Consider the following 20,079-nt stretch of genomic DNA (forward strand, 5'->3'; position numbering starts at 1 on the left):
AAAATAGTCATAGAAGAAAATTTTCCTAACCTAAAGATAAAGATGCCTATACATGTACAAGAAGCATAAAGAAGCCAGGTGGTGGTGGCACAGGCCTTTAATCCCAGCACTCAGAAGTAAGAAGCAGGTAGATCTCTGTGAGTTCAAGGCCAGTCTGGAATACAAGAGCTAATTCCACCACAGACTACAAAGGTACAGAAAAATACTTTCTCAAAAAAACAAAAAAAAAGAAAAAGAAAAAATGAAACAAACACCCATAAAGAACACCAACAGATTGTACCAGAAAAGAAGGACCTTTTACCACATAATAATCAAAGTCTTAAACATACACAACAAAGATTATTAAAACTTGCAAAAGAAAAAGACCAAGTAGCATATAAAGAAAGACTTTTTAGAATTATACCTGACTATTTTATAGAGATGCTAAAGCAGGAAGAATCTGTACAGATGTGCTGCAGATCTGGGAGACCACATATGTCAGATTACATTACTATTCCCAGTAAAACCTTTCCATCACAATAGATGATGAAAATAAGATATTCCATGATAAAGTTAAATTCAAACACTATCTATCTATAAATTCAGTCCTACTAATGTATTAAAAAGAAAACTTTAACTACACCCATGAAAACACAGGAAATAACCTCACAAAACAAAATCAAAATCACACACACACACACACACACACACACACATTTCTGCCACCACCACAAAAAAACAAAATATAATAGGAACAAATAATATGTGTGGAGGGTCTAGAGACCCTGTGGAGGACTGAACATCATTCTAAAGGGAGAAAAACAAAACATTCCCCCTAACATTGGTAACAAGACTCAGGTGTCCATTCTCTCCATTCTTTTATTATTATTATTAAAAATTTCCACCTCTTCCCTGCCTCCCTTTTCCATCCCCTTCCCCACCTCCCCCTCACCACTTTCCCCTCACCACCTCCTCCTCCCTCTCTAGTCTTAAGAGCAGTCAGGGTTCCCTGCCCCTTGGGAAGTCCAAGGTCCTCCCCCATCCACACAGGTCTTTAAAGGTGAACATCCAAACAAAACAGGCTCCCACAAAGTCAAACCAGGCAGTAGAATAAAAATCCCAATGCCATTGTCCTTGGCTTCTCAGTCAGCCTTCATTGCCAGCCGTGTTCAGAGTGTCCATTTTGATCACATGCTCCATCGCTCCCAGTCCAACTGGCCTTGGTAAGCTTCCATTAGATCAGTCCCACCATCTCAGTGGGTGGACACACCCTTTGTGATCCCGACTTCCTTGCTCACGTTCTCCCGCTTTCTGCTCCTCATTTGGACCTAGGGAGCTAAGTCCTGTGCTCCAGTATGGGACTCTGTCTCTAACTCGATTCATTGCCAGATGAAGGTTCTATGGTGATATGCAAAATATTCATCAGTATGGTTATGGGACGAGGCCAGTTCATGTACCCTCTCCTCTGCTGCCAAGGGAACAATCTGGGGATCTCTCCTTGTACCTGGGACCCCCTCTAGAATCAAGTCTCTTACAAACCCTAAAACGCCTCCATTCATTGAGATATTTACTTCCCTACTCCAATATCTATCCTTCCTCCATACCACCAATCCTATTCCCCTAAACTATCCTGAATCCTCCCCTTCTCCCTTCTCTCTATCCAACTCCTCTTGAATCCACCCCCAACCCCCACCCCCCACTCCATGTGCCCCCAAGTTTGCCTGGCAATCTTGTCTACTTCCAATATCAAGGAGGATAACTATATGATTTTCTTCAGGTTCACCTTCTTATTTAGATTCTCTAGGAACACGAATTATAGGCTCAAAGACCTTTAATTATGGCTAGAATCCACTTATGAGTGAGTACATACCATATTCCTCTTTTGGGGACTGGGTTACCTCACTCAGTAAAGTGTTTTCTATTTCCATCCATTTGCATGCAAAATTCAAGATGTCATTGTTTTTTACCGCTGAGTAAAACTCTAATGTGTATATGTTCCACACCATCTTTAACCATTCTTCTATTGAGGGGCACCTAGGTTGTTTCCAGGTAATGACTATTACAAATAGTGCTGCTATGAACATAGTTGAACAAATGCTTTTTGTAGTATGATAGGACATCTCTTCGGAATATGAGCAAAAGTAGAATTGCTGGGTCCTGAGGGAGGTTGACTCCCAGTTTCCTGAGAAACCATCACACTGATTTCCACAGTGGCTGCACAATTTTCATTCCCACCAACAATGGATGAGTGTTCCCCTCACTCCACATCCTCTCCAGCATAGGCTATCATTGGTGTTTTTGAGTTTAGCTATTCTGACAGGCATAAGATGGTATCTCAAAGTGGTTTTGATTTGCATTTCCCTGATTGCTAAGGAGGTTGAGCATGACCTTAAGTGCTTTTTAGCCATTCGAAGTTCATCTGTTGTGAATTCTCTGTTCAGTTCAGTACCCCATTTTTTAATTGGGTTAATTAGAGTTTTAGTGTCTAGTTTCTTGAGTTTTTTGTATATTTTGGAGATCAGACCTTTGTCTGATGAGGGGTTGGTGAAGATCTTCTCCCAGTCAGAAGGTAGCCTTTTTGTCTTAATGACAGTGTCCTTTGCTTTACAGAAGCTTCTCAGTTTCAAGAGGTCCCATTTATTCATTGTTTCTCTTATTGTCTGTGCTACTGGAGTTCTACCTAGGAAGTGGTCTCCTGTGCCCATGTCTTGTAGACTATTTCCCGTTTTCTCTTCTATCAGGTTCAATGTGGTCAGATTGATATTGAGGTCTTTAATCCATTTGGACTTGAGTTTTATGCATGGTGATAGATATGGATCCTCTTTCATTCTTCTACAGGTTGACATCCAGTTATGCCAGCACCATTTGTTAAAGATGCTTTCCTTCTTCCATCGTATACGTTTAGCTCCTTTGTTGAAAATCAGGTGTTCATAGGTTTGTGGGTTAATATCCAGGTCTTCTATTCGATTCCATAGGTCGACTTCTCTGTTCTTCTGCCAGTACCAAACTGTTTTCAATACTGTCGCTCTGTACCAGAGTTTGAAGTCAGGGATGGTAATGCCTCCAGAGGTTCTTTTATTGTATAAGATTGTTTTGGCTATCCTGGGTTTTTTGTTTTGCCATATAAACTTGATTATCATTCTCTCAGGGCTGTGAAGAATTTTGATGGGATTTTGATGGGGATTGCATTGAATCTATAGATTGCTTTTGGTAGAATTGTCATTTTTACTATGTTGATTCTCCGAATCCAAGAGCAAGGGAGATCTTTCCATTTTCTGGTATCCTCCTCAATTTCTTTCTTCAAAGATTTAAAGTTCTTGTCAAATAGGTCTTTCACTTCCTTGGTTAGAGTTACTCCAAGATATTTTATGCTATTTGTGGCTATCGTGAAAGGTGATGTTTCTCTGATTTCCCTCTCTGCTTCTTTATCCTTTGTGTATAGGAAGGCAACCGATTTTTTGGAGTTGATCTTGTATCCTGCCACATTAGTAAAGGTGTTTATCAGCTGTAGGAGTTCTTTGGTAGAGTTTTTGGGGTCGCTTATGTACACTATCATATCATCTTCAAATAACGAAAGTTTAACTTCTTCCTTTCCAATTTGAATACCCTTGGTCCCCTTATGTTGTCTTATTGCTATTGCTAGAACTTCAAGCACTATATTGAAGAGGTATACAGAGAGTGGACAGCCTTGTTGTGTTCCTGATTTTAGTAGAATGGCTTTGAGTTTCTCTCCATTCAATTTGATGTTACCTGTCAGCTTGCTGTAAATAGCTTTTATTATATTTAGGTATGATCCTTGTATCCCCAATCACTCCAACACCTTTATCATAAAGGGGTGTTGAATTTTGTCAAATGCTTTTTCAACATTCAGTGATATGATCATATGGCTTTTTTTCTTTCAGTTTATTTATATGATGGATTACATTGATAGATTTGCATATGTTGAACCAGCCCTGCATCTCTGGGATGAAGCCTACTTGATCATAATGGATAATTTTTCTAATGTGGTCTTGGATTCAGTTTGCCAGTATTTTATTGAGAATTTTCACGTCGATGTTCATGAGTAAGATTGGCCTGCAATTCTCTTTCTTGGTTGTGTCTTTGTGTGGTTTTGATATCAGGGTAACTGCAGCTTCATAAAAAGAGTTTGGCAATGACTCTTCTGTTTCTATATTGTGAAATACATTAAGGAGTATATGTATTAGCTCTTTCTGGAAGTTCTGGTATTATTCTGCATTGAAACCATCTGGTCCTGGGCTTTCTTTGGTAGGGAGATTTTTTATAACAGCTTCTAATTCTTCGCAACTAACAGGTCTATTTAGATTGTTCACCTGGTCGTGGTTCAACTTTGGTATATGGTACTTATCTAAAAAAATGTTCATTTCTTTTACATTTTTCAATTTTGTGCATACAGGCTTTTGTAGTAAGATCTAATGATTCTCTGAATTTCCTCTGTGTCTGTGGTTATGTCCCCCTTTTCATTTCTGATCTTATTAATTTGTATGTTCTCTCTCTGCCGTTTGATTAGTTTGGATAGGGGTTTGTCGATCTTGTTGATTTTCTCCAAGAACCAGCTTTTTGTTTCATTGATTCTTTGGATTGTTTTCTGTGTTTCTATTTTGTTGATTTCAGCCCTCAGTCTGATTATTTCCAGTCTTCTACTCCTCCTGGGTGAATCTGCTTCTCTTTTTTTCTAAAGCTTTCAGGTGTGCTGTTAAGTTTCCAGTTTGTGCTTTCTTCGTTTTCTTTAATTGGGCACTTAGTGCTATGAACTTTCCTCTTAGCACTGCTTTCATAGTGTACCATAGGTTTGGTATGTTGTATCTTTATTTTCATTAAATTCAAGGAAGACTTTAATTTCTTTCTTTATTTCTTCTTTGACCCACGGGTGAATCAAGTTGACTTGTTCAGCTTCCATGAGTTTGTTGGATTCCTGGAGGTAGCATTATTGTTGAATTCTAACTTTAATCCATGGTGATCTGACAAGTCAAAGGTGGTTACTCATTTTTTTTTTGTATCTGTGGAAGTTCGCTTTGTTACCGAGTATGTGGTCAATTTTTGAGAAGGTTCCATGAGCTGCAGAGAAGAAGGTATAGTTTTTCCTATATTTTGTGGAATGTTCTATCTATGTCTGTTAAGTCCATTTGATTCAATACCTCCAATAATTCTCTTATTTCTCTGTTGGGTTTCTGTCTGATTGATCTGTCTATTGGTGAGAGAGGTGTGTTGAAGTCTCCTACTATTAGTGTGTATGGTTTGATGACTGCCTTGAGTTCTAGAAGTGTTTCTTTTATGTAAGTGGGTGCCTTTATATTAGGGGCATAGATATTCAGGATTGAGACTTTCTCCTGATGTATTGCTCCTGTTATGAGTATGAAACGTCCATCTCCATCTCTTCTGATTCGTTTTAGTTTGAAGTCAATTTTGTTAAATATTAGAATGGCCACACCTGCTTGTTTCTTACGTCCATTTGCTTGGAAAACCTTTTCCCAACCCTTTACTCTGAGTAGGTGTCTGTCTTTGTGGTTGAGGTGTGTTTCTTGTAAACAGCAGAATGTTGGATCCTGTTTTCGTATCCAATCTCTAAGTCTGTGCCTTTTTATAGGTGAGTTGAGTCCATTGATATTAAGTGATATTAATGACCAGTGGTTGTTGACTCCAGTTATTTTCCTTTTTTTTTGGCGGGGGGGGGTAGTAGAGTGTGTGTTTCCCTTCTTTGAGTTGTGCTTGTGAAGGGTTGCTAGATATCTGAGGTATTGTAGGCAGTGTTGGTAATGTTGGATTCCTTGGGTTGTGATTTTCCTTCTAATACTTTATGTAAGGCTGAATTTGTGGCTACGTATTGTTTAAATTTTTTTTTTATCCTGGAATATTTTGTTTTATCCATTGATAGTGAATGATAGCTTGGCAGGGTATAGTAGTCTGGGTTTGCATCCATGGTCTCTTAGTTTCTGCAGTACCTCTATCCAGGACTTCCTTGTTTTCATGGTTTCCCTAGAGAAGTCCGGTGTAAGTCTGATTGGTTTACCTTTATAAGTTACTTGACCTTTTTCCTTTGCACCTCTTAATATTCTTTCCTTAATCTGAACATTTTGTGTTTTGATTATCATATGGCAAGGGGATTTTTTTTCGATCCAGTCTATTCGGTGTTCTGTATGCTTCTTGAACCTTCATAGGGATATCGTTCTTTAGATTGGGAAAGTTTTCTTTTATAATTTTGTTGAATATATTTTCTGTGCCTTTGATCTGCAATCTCCTTCTTCTACCCCAATTATTCTTAGATTTGGTTTTTTTTATTGTGTCCCAGATTTCTTGAATGTTTTGTGATGAGAATTTGTGGGATTTGCTGTTTTCTTTGGTCAGAGTGTTTATTTTCTCTATGGTGTCTTCAGAATCTGAGATTTGTTCTTCTATCTCTTGTGTTTTATTGGTTATGCTTGTTTCTGAAGTCTCTGTTCGTTTACCTAGATTTTCCATAGCCAGCCAGCCCTTTGTTTGTGTTTTCTTCATTGCCTCAACTTTAGTTTTCCATTCTTGAACTGATTCCATTACCTGTTTGATTGTTTTTTCTTGGTTTTCCAGGGTTTCATTTATGGATTTACTCATTTCTTTGAACTTTTTGTTATACTTCTCTTCCATTTCTTTACTCATTTCTTCAATCTTTTTGTTATACTTCTCCTCCATTTCTTTACAGCACATTTTTCACCTCCTGTTTAAGTTCCTGTATTATTTTCATATAGTTCTGCTTAGAGTCGATTTCTTCTAATTCTTCTGGAGTAGGGTGTTCAATTCTTCTAGTTTCGTGATCCCTGGATTCTGTTGGTGTCATGTTGCCTTTCATGTTGTTCAAGGAATTCTTGCATTGGCGCCTGCCCATCTCTTCCTTCAAATGGAGCCAGGAGAGTCTTGGTGTCTAGGTTCAGTATTTGCTGTGACTGACTCTCTGGGTGGATCTCTTCAGTGCAGGGGCAGAAACTGTTTCTGTCCCTTTATATGGTACTCCTCAGCACCCTCTGGGTGGAACTCCTCAGGACTGAAATAGGGACAGCCCTGTGGATGGAACTCCTCAGCACTGAAATAGGGGTAGCTGATATTCCAAGGACACAGGAGACAAAAGGGCGACTGCGGGGTCAGGGTAGAGTCCAGTGGAATACCAAAGACCCTGCTGCAGAAGCTGAGGAGGAGGGGGGCTGTGCTCTCTTCTGGGACAGTCTGCCCTGGCTAGCACACACACACCTCTCTGGATAGAACTCCTCAGCACTGAAATAGGGATAGTTGGTATTCCAAGGACACAGGAGACAAAAGGGTGACCTTGATGGCAGGGTAGAATTGAGTGGAACACAGAAGACCCTGCCGCATAAGCTGAGGTGGGGGGCTGTGCTCTCTTCCGGGGCAGTCCACCCCGGATAGCCCAGACTATCCCCTCTGGTTGGAACTCCTCAGCACTGAAATAGGGACAGCTGGTATTCCCCATTCTCTCCATTCTTATTCAGTGTACTGCCAAAAGTCCTAAGCAATAAGGCGAGAGAGGAAATTAAAGGAAAACATACAAAAAAGAGAAAAGTCAAAGTATCCCTATTTGTTCATGACATAATCCTAAAGACACCACCAAATAACTCATACCTGATAAACACTTTCAGCAAAATGGCAAGATGCAAAATTAATCTACAAAAGTCAGTAGCCATCCTATATACCAATCACAAACACACCGAGAAAGAAATTGGGGAAACAATCCCATTTATGACAGCCTAAAAATATGACAGCCTTGAATAAAACAAAACTAAAGAAATAAAGAACCTCTATAATGAAAACTGTAAAATATTGAAGAAATAATTAAGAAAGGTGTGCCACATTTTCTTTATCCATTCTTCCATTTAGGGGCATCTAGGTTGTTTCCAGGTTCTGGCTATTGCAAATAATGCTGCTATGAACACAGTAGAACAAATGCTTTTGTAGTATGATTGGGCATCTCTTGGGTATATTCCCAAGTGTGGAATTGCTAGATCCTGAGGTAAGTTGATTCCCAATTTTCTGAGAAACTGCCACACTGATTTACAAAGTGGTTGTACAAGTTTGCATTCCCACCAGCAATGGATGAGTGTTCCACTTGCACCACATCCTCTCCAACATAGGTTATCATTGGTGTTTTTCAGCCATTCTGACAGGTGTAAGATATTTCAAAGTTGTTTTGATTTGCATTTCCCTGATAGCTAAAGAAGTTGAACATGTCTTTAATTATCTTTTGGTCATTTGATATTCTTCTGTTGAGAATTCTCTGTTTAGTTCAGTACCCCCCCCCCTTTTTTTGGTTTTTTTGAGACAGGGTTTCTCTGTAGCTTTTGGAGCCTGTCCTGGAACTAGCTCTTGTAGACCAGGCTGGCCTCGAACTTACAAAGATCTGCCTGCCTTTGCCTCCTGAGTGCTGGGATTAAAGGCGTGTTCCACCATCGCCCAGCCAGTACCCCATTTTTTCATTGGATTATTTAGAATTTTAATTTAGTTTCTTGAGTTCTTTATATATTTTGAAGATCAGACCTTTGTCTGATGTGGGGTTGGTGAAGATCTCTATCTACACATCAGAGGACTACTCAATGGTAAAAAAAAAAATGGCATCTTGAATTTTGCATGTAAATTGATGGAAGTAGAAAACACTATCCTGAGTGAGATAACCCAAATCCCAAAATATGAATATGGTATGTACTCACTCATTAGTGGATTCTAGCCATAAACAAAGAGCATTGAGCTTATAGTTTGCGATTCTAGAGAACCTAAGTAATAAGGTGAACCCAAAGAAAAACATATACAGATCCTCCTGGAAATTGGAAGCAGACAAGATTGCCAGGCAAAAGTTGGGATCATGGGGGTGAGGGTGGAGGGGGGGAAGGGGAGAGGGGGAGAGAGAAGGGAGAAGGGAAGGGTTAGGGAGAGCTTGGGGGAGTGGGATGGTTGAGATGGAGGAAAGACAGATACGAGAGCAGGGAAGAAGATATCTTAATTAAAGAAGGCATTGTGGGGTTGGCAAGAGGCTTGACTCTAGAGGGGGTCACAGACGTCCACAGGGATGTCTCCAGATTGGACCCTGGGCAGTAGAGGAGAAGGTGCCTGAACTGGCCTTGTCCCATAGTCAAACTGATGACTATCTTGAATATCACCATAGAACCTTCATCCAACGAAAAATGGAGTTAGAGACAGAGTCCCACATGGGAATACTGGACTGTTCTTCTAAAGTCCAGTTGAAGAGCAAAAGGAGGGAGAATATGACCAAGGAAGTCAGGACCACGAGAGGATGATCCACCCACTGAGACAGTGTGCCTGATCTAATGGGAGATCACCAAATCCAACTGGAATGGGACTGAATGAGCATGGGATCAAACTGGACCCTCTGAATGCTGCTGACAATTAGGGAAGACTGAAAAGATAATGGTAATGGCATTGGGATTTTTCTCTATGTCATGTACTGTTTTGGGGGGATCCTAGTCTATTTGGATTCACACCTTCCTAGGCCTGGATGGAGAGGGGAGGGCCTTGGACTTCCCACAGGGCAGGCTACCCTGCCCTCTCTCTTAGGACTGAAATGGGAAAGGAGGAGGGTGAGTGGGGGAGTGGGAGGAAAGCAGGTGGAGCAGAGGAAGTGGAAATTTTGACTCTTAGTATTAATAAAGTAATAAAAAAATTAAGAAAGGTGATAAAAGGTGCAAAATATCCCTATGCCTATGGATTACAGAAACAACATTGTAAAAATGGCCTTCCAACCAAAAATTGATCAACATATTCAGGGCAATCTTCTCAAAAATTATACTGAATGATGTAGCAGAGGCCCAGAAAGACAAATGCCTACTCACATTTTCTTCATAAATCTCAGCTTCAAATCTTTAGATTTGTGGGTTTAATGGAATGCTTGTAAAATATAAGGCCCAGAAAAGAATTACTGGTTGGATACCTCAAGGGATGGACCATAACAGAACACAGGTGATATAAAAGCAGATAGGAGAATATTAGGAGTGTGTGGGTGATTAAGAAGGGGGGTGGAGGAAGAAAGAGGAAATGAAATAAAGGAGAGTTGGTCTCCAAAATATGGTATTTGAAAAACTCATATGGAAGAATATCACTTTGTAAGCCAAGGAAAATGTATGTGACTTAAAACAGTGATAAACTGGATAACTGAATAGTGAGAAGCTAAAAGTCTTTCTTCAGGCATGTGTGTTTAAGTGCCTTCTCTCAGCTCTTGTCTTATATTTACATATTTCTACAACATCTTTTGTTAGAACTTAGACTTAGTTTTCTTTACTTATAGGCTTATGACACCACCGTGATATATATGTGATATTGTTTATACTAGACAAGAGCATGACCAAAACAATAAAATCCACTTGAAGCATAAACACAATGAGTTCATTATTGTCATACAGACTTTAAATACACTGTCATGATGTCCCTATGTTTCATGGATCAGAACAAAAGACTCAGAGAAAGACAGTCATTTGTTAAGTTAGATGTGGGACTCAACCTCCAGATTATCTGAGTTTGACAGCTGTTCATTTCAGCCTCACTGATGTAGCCAAGGGAATGAGTCCTTCTCACCTTTGTGGGGCCAAAGTACCAGTATGCATAGTGCTTAATAGTTCATAGATCCTGGGCAAATGTTAAATATTTGAATGCATTGGGCTTTGAAGGTGAACAGCCTATGATGTGGGATTTCCCTTTGTATGGTGTGAATACAATTGGCTAATTAATAAATAAAACTGGCTTGGCCTGATAGGGCAAAAGAATAGAGGTAGGCAGGGAAAACTAAACTGAATGCTGGAAGATAGTAGAGCAGAGTCAAGGAGAAACCATGAAACTGCTGCCTGAGACAGACACCAGAACTTTAGCCAGTAAGCCACAGCCATGTGGTGATACACAGATTACTATAAATGAGTTAAATTAATATGTAAGTGTTAGTCAATAAGAAGCTAGAGCTAATGGGTCAATTGGTGATTTAATTAATACAGATTCTGTGTGATTATTTTGGAGCTAAGTGGTCGGAAACCAACAAGCAGCCCCCTCCTTACTACAAGCCTAGGTGTCCATCAGCTGATGAATACATAATGTAAATGTACTACATACATGTGATGGGATTTTATTCAGCTATAAAGAAAAGAATATTATAAAACTTGAAAAGTAAATAGAAAAAACTTACAAACCCACACTGACAGAGATAATCCAGACACATAAAGACAAAAGCCACACAAACTCACACAGATCCTGCTTTGAACTCACATAGAAACCTGCCTTGAGTACATTTAGAAACCAGGGAACTAGAAAAAGTCCAATGAAATGGGGCTCTAGAGAAAGATTTTGAGATAGGGAGATAGCAGAATACAGGTGCCATGAGAGAGAAAGAGGACAATGGAGTGGGAAAGATTTAAATGGGAAGGGATTTGTGAAGGTAAGTCAGAGGAAGGGATGGAGAGGGATAACCAACACTAATGATGCTTGTAAAGGTCATAGAGAAACTTACAGTTTTAATAGTTTCTGAATGTGTGTGCACATGTGTGTATGTGTATGCACACTGTGTGTGTGTGTGTGTGTGTGTGTTTAAGTGAGATTAATCTGTAGGAGAAAGATAGTGCCTCTCCCTGGTGCTATAGGTTATGAAACAAAAAGCCTGATGCCAGATATAAAATGTTGTCCTTTGATAGTATTAACCCTTTCCCAAATAAGACAGGCTACTGCCTCTGCTCTTGGTTACCCATTAGAATTAGACAGTAGACCGTATTGTTAAAGACACCATATATTTGGGTCACAGGATGGAGAAATGCTGGTACTGAACTGGAAGCCTTTTCCTGCTGGTTAACTTTCACAGTGCCAAAAGGTGATGTATATATATATATATATATATATATATATATATATATATATATATATATATATGCCAAGGGTTAAAAATTATCAACAGTTTTATACAGACTTGAACCATGTGAGTTACAATAATGACATGCAGATGGAGACTGTGTTTTCATTTCCAGGACCCTCCAGACCTGAATAATTATAAATAAAATATATTAATTACAACATTGTTTGGCCCATGGCTCAGGTCTATTTCTAGCTAGCTCTTGCATCTTAAATTAACCCATTTCTGTTAATCTATGTATTGCCTTGAGGCTGTGGCTTTCCAGTAATATTCTGGCATCTTTCTCCTTTTGCAGCAACATGACATCACTTTGACTCCATCTTCTCTCTCTCTCTCTTTCTCTCTCTCTCTCTCTCTCTCTCTCTCTCTCTCTCTCTCTCTCTCTTGTCACTTCAATCTCTGTTAGACCCTATGAGCTCACTTAGTTGATTTTGTGGGCAGTGTTCTTGTTCCCTCTGACTTATTAATGCTGGAATTACAGGTATAAACCACTCATCTTGGCTCTGGAAGAATATTGACACTCTCACTTTTTCATTTTCATGGATATGTTTATCATCGTACTATTGCAAATATTTAGGTACCAAGACTGCGAACCAAGATATTGTGTGATGTGATTCTGCTTCATGGTAGTAAGATCAACAGCTCCCCTGCAGTACTGGAAAATATCAGCTTAAAGTTTTAGTCGTTATACTATAACCATTACATCACTCTCCTCAAAACATACAATACTAGGATACAAAATGATGAATAAAACATAGACAATTAAAAAGAACATGACAGTGTGTCATGTGCTGTTAAACTCGGCAATGATGAATGGACAATGACTATATTACAATGAATTCACACAAGTCTTCTTAAGACCAAATTTGAACAGATGCGTGAAATATCATATATATTTTATGAAATGGTCTGATTGGCTATACTGACCCAGGGCAAACCTTTGCATGTGATATAGAAGACTATAAGAGATTAGAGTCCCATCATCTCACATATTACTATTGGTCCAATAAGATACTTCTATGGGTCATGGCTTTTCACGGTACCAGAAATCATACCATCAGAATATTAAAAAATTGTCACTGAAGAAACTCTGTCTTCTTCCCGATTTTTCTTCATGATTCAAACTCCAACTTTTATGTTTAACCAAAGGCTATTAAGGTCTAGTACTGATTTCCTTTGACAAAATCAAGTTGTTTCTAAATAGTCTTCCTGAAAGGTACAATAAAGCTAATATGCATTTATATTTCTTTCAAACAGAGAGTTTTGGTATGATCATCCTTGCCTGATCAGTATCACAGAAAAATCAATGGTCATCTTATGGTCCTTATTACATTACATTATATCAAGATATCCATGAGACAAGGTTGGTAGACTCTGAGGTCAGGGATTCCATCAGGAATCTTCTCTAGAGGGGTAGCCTTATAATTTAACATTTTAGCCTGGCACAAGTTTCTCAATTCGATGTTACTCAAATACCTACGGATAGAATAATTAATGATAATATGGCCATTTTGTAACAAGGAAATTATGATGTTACTGGTCCCAAAAATGATACATTTCCATGGCATCAAATCAATTGTTGGTTTATATTGGCATGTTATCTGTTTCAAAGTCATCTTTATCCAAAGTGTCAAAGACTTCATAGTGTTCCAGTAATGTGCACAAGACTTCTGATAACAGTAACTCTGACGTGGCAGTTTGCTGAAATCTTCTTATCTGTGACCTAGGCAGCAGATTATCTTTTTCTGCAACCTCTTCATGGCATCTTTGATTTCCTTATTTCTCAGACTGTATATCAAAGGATTCAGCATTGGAATCACAACAGTGTAGAAGACAGATGCAAATCTGTCCAAGCTGGAGGAGCCACCAGAGCTGGAACGCAAATAGACAAAGATACCAGAACTATAGAATAGCGAAACAGCTGTCAGGTGAGACGCACAGGTGTTAAATGCCTTAGACCTGCCCTTAGCTGAAGTGATCTTCATGATGGACACGACAATAAAGCCATAGGATAGCATGATAGCTGAGGCATTGACTATTCCAAAAACCATTGTTAATATCACCAGCAGGACCTGCACAGAGAAAGCATTGCTGCAGGACAGCTTTAAAAGTTGTGATATGTCACAGAAGAAATGTCTGACGACATTAGGTCCACAGAAGTGGAGCTGCAGCAAGGCACAAATCTGAGATAAAGAACCTGTGAGTCCTGCAATATAGGTTCCCATCACCATCTGAGCACAAAGGGTGGGTGACATGATTGATGAATAGAGCAGTGGGTTACAAATGGCAGCATACCTGTCGTAGGCCATGGCTGTCATGAGGCAAGATTCACTCAGCGCCATAGTGGCAGAGAAGAAGTACTGAACTATGCAGCCCACAAAGCTGATAGTTTGTTTTCCCTGGAAGAAGGTAGAAAGCATCTTGGGGGCTGTAGAAGTGACAAAGCAGAGGTCTATAAAGGACAGATTAGTGAGGAAGAAATACATTGGTGTGTGGAGGTGGGCATCCAACCTTATTAAAGCAATAAGGGACAAGTTCCAGGTCAGAGTCAGAAGATAAATAACCAAGAATATGACAAAAAGCATTGCTGTAATTCTTGGGAAATCTGAGAATCCCAGGAGGATAAACTGGGTGATCTTGGTAATATTTCTTCCCCCGGTCATTACCTCGAGGCTCGTGCTCCTAATATCAGAAAGGAATAAGACAACACATTTGTGACTCAGGTGAAATCAGAGAGTTATCTTTTTATTTATTTATTTATTTTACATCTCCGATACAATTTCTGTTGTCCCCTCTATTCCCATTTCTTTCCCACATTTTCCCTCCACCCCCTCAAACACAATTCTCTCTGTTCAGAAAAGGGAAGGCCTCCAATGACAGAACTTAAAAGTTGAATAGCAACTTCTTAAAACAATGCCTAATAAATGATATGGGTTACACACTCACAAACATGTACAAATACAAAATCACACACATGCACATACACTGGCATATATTATACTGTCATGATTTATAATTCTGACACATTTTTGTGGAGCAGAAGTATATGTTCCTAGTAAAATTATAAACTTAGTTTTCCCGTGAGAACTCCAAAATAAATTTTAAGATTTCTTCTGACATTGGTTTAAAATTCCCTTACTGGAATAATTATTTGCCCTATATAAAATAATTTCCACTTGTTTTCAAAAATTTCTTTAACTCAACATCCCCAAAGTGACCTGGATCAAACTGTCATGTTTTGTAATTCTGATGCATTTTGATGGTCCAAAATCTTACGTTCCTAGTGAAGTTTAAAACTGATCTTCCTACAGAAGTGTAATAGGAGAGACTTCAGAATGAGGTAAATAGTGCCCACTCTTGATCCCAAAGGATGTCTCATTTGTGAGTATGTTTCTCTAGATTACAAGACAGTTGTGAGGTTTTTGTTGATTGGACAATTCATTTTTTGATTCCCCTTGCTCTGCATTAAACTACATCAGTGCCTTCAACACAATGGCCTTTAGCACTTACTGTAAGAGAAGACAGCAGAAGTCCTTGACTAAAAGGTCGCTGAGATGCTGGAGTCAGCCATTCACACACAGGCTCAGCTTGCACTGGAGTGCACAGAGACTATCCATTAGATTCTGATTGCTATTACCACTGATTGTCAGCAATAATGACCTTGAGAGAGTGAAACCAGGTCTAAAAGTCCCTGAGATATCTTCAGCCCTATAGATAGTGAGACACAATGACTCCAGGAAGCTGTAGAATCAGAATCAACATCCATGCAGATCAAACCTCCCAGAGACATTGAAATCAACTGAAAAAACCTTATTCAGAGACGTTGTAATGAACTGAAAAACCTTATTCTTTAACCCTTGCTTGACTTTGAGTACACAGAACTAAGGAATAGACATGAACTGAAGGACTTTGACACAGAAAAGACTCAAAGCAGGTATTTTCTTCTGAAATACTCCAGAAATATTTTTGTTCTGACAAGTAAAATATTAGAGGTCTCTGTTTTATAAGAAATAACACATATCACCTATGTGTTCCTTGAAAAAACTGTTGTCCCTGAGAAGTGAGAGCCAGTGACAGCATTTATGAAAGATTTCAGAGAGATGAGCATGAGAAACAGTTGGCACTTAGAGAAACACAGCTGTACTGTTAACATCCATGGCTCATTATCCTCACAGTGACAGACATGCACCAAGAACAAATAGACATTTCAGACAGATATAGATTGAAAAGAAGTTTCAAATGACAAATTAATAATTTTAATTAATGTGGGATGAGCATCCCTTCATGGTCCCTGAGATATAATTCACTATAGGAAAATTATTAGAGGATCCATTATATGCTAATACACTCTTGGGATAGAGCATAACCTGCTAACATAAAGTAAAAACACAAAAACAAGTGGAAACCATTGTTAAGAGAAAAAAATAGAAACTCACTTGAAAAATATGATAATACTCACCAAATACACAAGGACAATAGACAACACCTTTTGTGTGAAGGATATCTTCTAATCCAGCAAGGAATGGACACCAAGCACTGATGAGTGCAAAGAATGTTCTCCTTATGTTGTATATAATCGCCTTGTATAGTTACTCTCAGGCATGTGCTCTATCTCTCTCTGTCTTTGTCTCTCTTTCCCTTTTATTTCACGTTCACATTCATTTATAAATGCATAGGTGCACACACTCGTTCACATACAGACATACATACCATAGAAACCATTTCAAAGAAACAAATAAATACTGATTAAAAGCCAAACAAAAGTAAGAGTGTTGTGAATTTTATTCTCGTTTTCATATTTACCTGTGTCTCCCCAATTTTTTATATCTGCTATATTTTAATAAAAATTTAAGATTTATATTCATAATAGCAAAGGAAGAGAGACCATGACTTCAATTAATGGCTGCATAAACCTATATCATGTTATTTTTATTCTACCTCGGTAGTCCTATGTATAAATAGAGATGGTAAAATTGGCCATCTTCTAGCACTGCTCACAAGACTGAACGACATAAGGGGCTTACACACAGAGCTCTGTTAATGTTAGCAATTATTGTTCCTGACATCACCTTCTTTGAAAAGTGGTGTTAAAGGCATTTTTAACCATTTACATTTAACTTCATATATCATGATACATCAAGGACCTTTTGACAAAGTTAGTTCCTACAAAATATTGCCCGAGCCAGGTTTCAAAATGGTACTGAGAAATAGCTATTAGAATTATTTCTACCCCTGTGTCATGTTATTTTCAGAGCTCCCACTCAGTCAGATTGCAGATTCTTATTGCTGCATTTGCTTTCCTCCACCAAGTGCTATCTAGACAACAGTGCTGTCCACACAGAACTGGAGGAGATTCTTCTCCTTGCTGTTGTGTTCACTCACATCTGCAGCCACCCACAAGTACAAGCGAATGTATTATCAACTGGTCCTACTCGACTTTGCATTTGAAACTCAAAATCTTACTTTTGTTTAATTTCTATTTGGTTTTATGAACTGGCCGTTTTTCTTAGAATTGTTTATTCCTAGAATAAACAATTTTGTTTCTCAGTTCATCCAAGTTGAATTAAGTCTAGTGAAAACATTTTGAAACTATTAACCCTCAGAGGTAACATCCTTAAACATCAATTTAATTTGTCAAGTCTATAAAATGATTGAAATGTTGTCACTATCTCATGACATACTGGTGATATAGACAGGTACACTTAGATATTGTCTATGTAACCCTCTATTCTCAATAAAGACTGAAAAATTATAGGCCATTATTCTTTCTCCTAATATCTTTTCTAGACTAAATTATTTAGTATTGTAACAGAAGAAAAACAAACACACTCGCTCTTTTTATTAGTGTTCTGCATGTGTTCTGCATCCCCCAAGACAGTTTAAAATAGAAAGTCTGATAAAAATTGAACTAGATAAATACAGCTTATTAATTCTAATCTAATAAGAACATGGCCAGTTTAATAAAATGTTCTGGGAACAATAAGTTAAATACATGTTGCTGAGTGAAAAAAAATTATAAGTAAAAGAATCTGAAGTAAACAGATAGAAGAACACTATCTGTGTCTGGAGTGGGGCATCTCCAATAGAGCATCTCCCATAACTTTACTGATAAAACTAGAACTCAGGAACCACCAAAGTTGATACTGGAAAACTATTTGAAGATTGTGAACTGTCCAGGGTAATCATGCATGAGTAGTCTGTCATATCTCAAGAATTGGTTTGGTTTGTCTCTTATAACTAGAAATCATGAGCCAAAACTGTGAGTCTGAATAGAGTATAATTCCAATTATTTCAAAGATGTAACACCCGTAAGCAAAAGTGCAGTGAAAGGAGTTCCCGGGAAGGCAGAAAGTTGGGATATTTGGACAAGCATGCTTGGCTCTTAGGAAATCTGAAACTCAATCAGTTCTGATTTTATCCCAATCTCCATCTCGTGCCTTTAAAATTAAGTAAGGTTTATAGATAATCTCATTTAACCATAGCTACCCTCATTATCTCCATTGTTATAAGTAGAATATGGAAAGTAGCAGAATTTGAGGTACATACATAAGAATTCAACAACCATATCACACCCAAGACACATACCTGATATTTTAAACATATGATATAATCTTTTCTTTGAACAGCATATAATTTGGGTAAGCACAAAAGGAAACTGGAGAAAAAGCACAGGGTGTGGAAGTTAGGAGAATGGCTAGGGGAAGAGTGGGAAAATTTAATCCCCATAAATCTTATTAGATTGTGAGTCCTCCTGTAAAAATGACAGACCTTGAGATAACAGAGTCTAACTGCAAGTTTTACCCTCTGACCTTCACCAAGACTAGAAGTCAGAATTCCCACCAAATGTTGACACTGTCAATATTCCAAATAATTTTCCAGGAAAGTCACTAGTATATTCTTAATAAATATTTTTAACCATTAACCCAGCTGTCTGGTAAGACAGTGAGAGAGCAACACGGGGGAATCCTCTTAAATGTGCTGTTCCTAGTCAAAGTGGAAGGGAAAAGCCAATTATAGAACATACTCTTACTCTTACTCTCTGAAATCATGGTTGTCATGGAGATTTTTCTAATAATTACAGGCCCCATTTGCCATGGCATCAATTCTTAACTTCCCCTGTGATCTATTAGGATGCTAGCTTGTAACTACTGACCTTGGGGTCATTGGGCTGCAAAAGACAGAGGGGTCTTCTAGTCCCCAGATCTTAATTTCTACAAAACAAACTTTAGTTTAGAGAAGTCAAGGGACTTTCCCAAGATAGTGCAACCAGTTGATGACATAGCTTGATATTGATAAATATAAATGCATACAATACAGAAAGCACCCTTATTTTATATAGATATTAACACATTTTTCAAATATCTGTTGTGAGTCAACTAATACAGCAGCTCTAACAGACATGTGGCATATCCAATGCAAAAGTGAGGAAGCCAAGGAAATAAGTTATCTACTAATTCATGTCAAGAAACTGAAATTCCAGGACAGAGAATGTCCTCTCTGGAACACAACCTTGGGTGTTGGTATCATAAAGTAAAATTGCATTGAGGACCAGCAGGATGCTCATTCAGTGAGGGAGCTTGTATCAAGTTTATGGGCTAAGTTTTTGGGAGCACATGATAGGAAGAGAGAATTCACTCCAATGTTAGCCCTTCATCCTAAACACAAACAAACTCACACACGTGTGTACACATGCACACACAAGGAGACACATACACAGACACACACACAATGTCATGAGGAAGAGAGACAGAAAGATAGTAAAAAGCCAGATGAATGGAATGACTGTTGTAAAGCAGTGTTTTCTGAAAATCTGGACATGACACACCACTGCACTTTTGAACTCATAGCAGCTATGGTTACCTGCACAGATCAACGACAAAAATTACAGCATAAATGGGAAGGCACAGAGGAGAACACCACTAGCTGAAGAGCTTTGGTAGATGAAGACAGCTGGGGTAGCAAAACTCAGTTTCCTTCAAGGAAATGTCTCCTGAGACGTTGCCCACACTTAGCCCTACAACAATACTTACATAAATATTACTGAATGGACACAGTGGAGAATACAAAGAGAGAATGAAGGGAGGAAGATGCCACGGGGTGAGGTCTGAAAGAACTTAGAGGTGGAGCCATCAGTTGGTACTGTCAGAATTTATTGTAAACATTGTGAAACTCTCAAATAATGAATATGGAAGGGCATATGAAAAAAT

At 38.5% G+C, this 20,079-nt stretch overlaps 1 protein-coding gene across 1 annotated transcript; it reads right to left on the bottom strand.

Moving 5' to 3' along the window:
* Window positions 1-13,584: 13,584 nt before the first annotated feature.
* LOC125398017 (olfactory receptor 5AN1-like) lies at window positions 13,585-14,538 on the bottom strand. The gene has a single exon (XM_048430575.3). It carries the CDS (start codon window positions 14,533-14,535, stop codon window positions 13,585-13,587), a length of 951 nt encoding a protein of 316 aa, XP_048286532.3. The 5' UTR covers window positions 14,536-14,538.
* Window positions 14,539-20,079: the final 5,541 nt, after the last annotated feature.

Source organism: Myodes glareolus, chromosome 7, assembly GCF_982192425.1.
Source record: "Myodes glareolus chromosome 7, mMyoGla1.1, whole genome shotgun sequence".
Classification (NCBI taxonomy): domain Eukaryota; kingdom Metazoa; phylum Chordata; class Mammalia; order Rodentia; family Cricetidae; genus Myodes; species Myodes glareolus.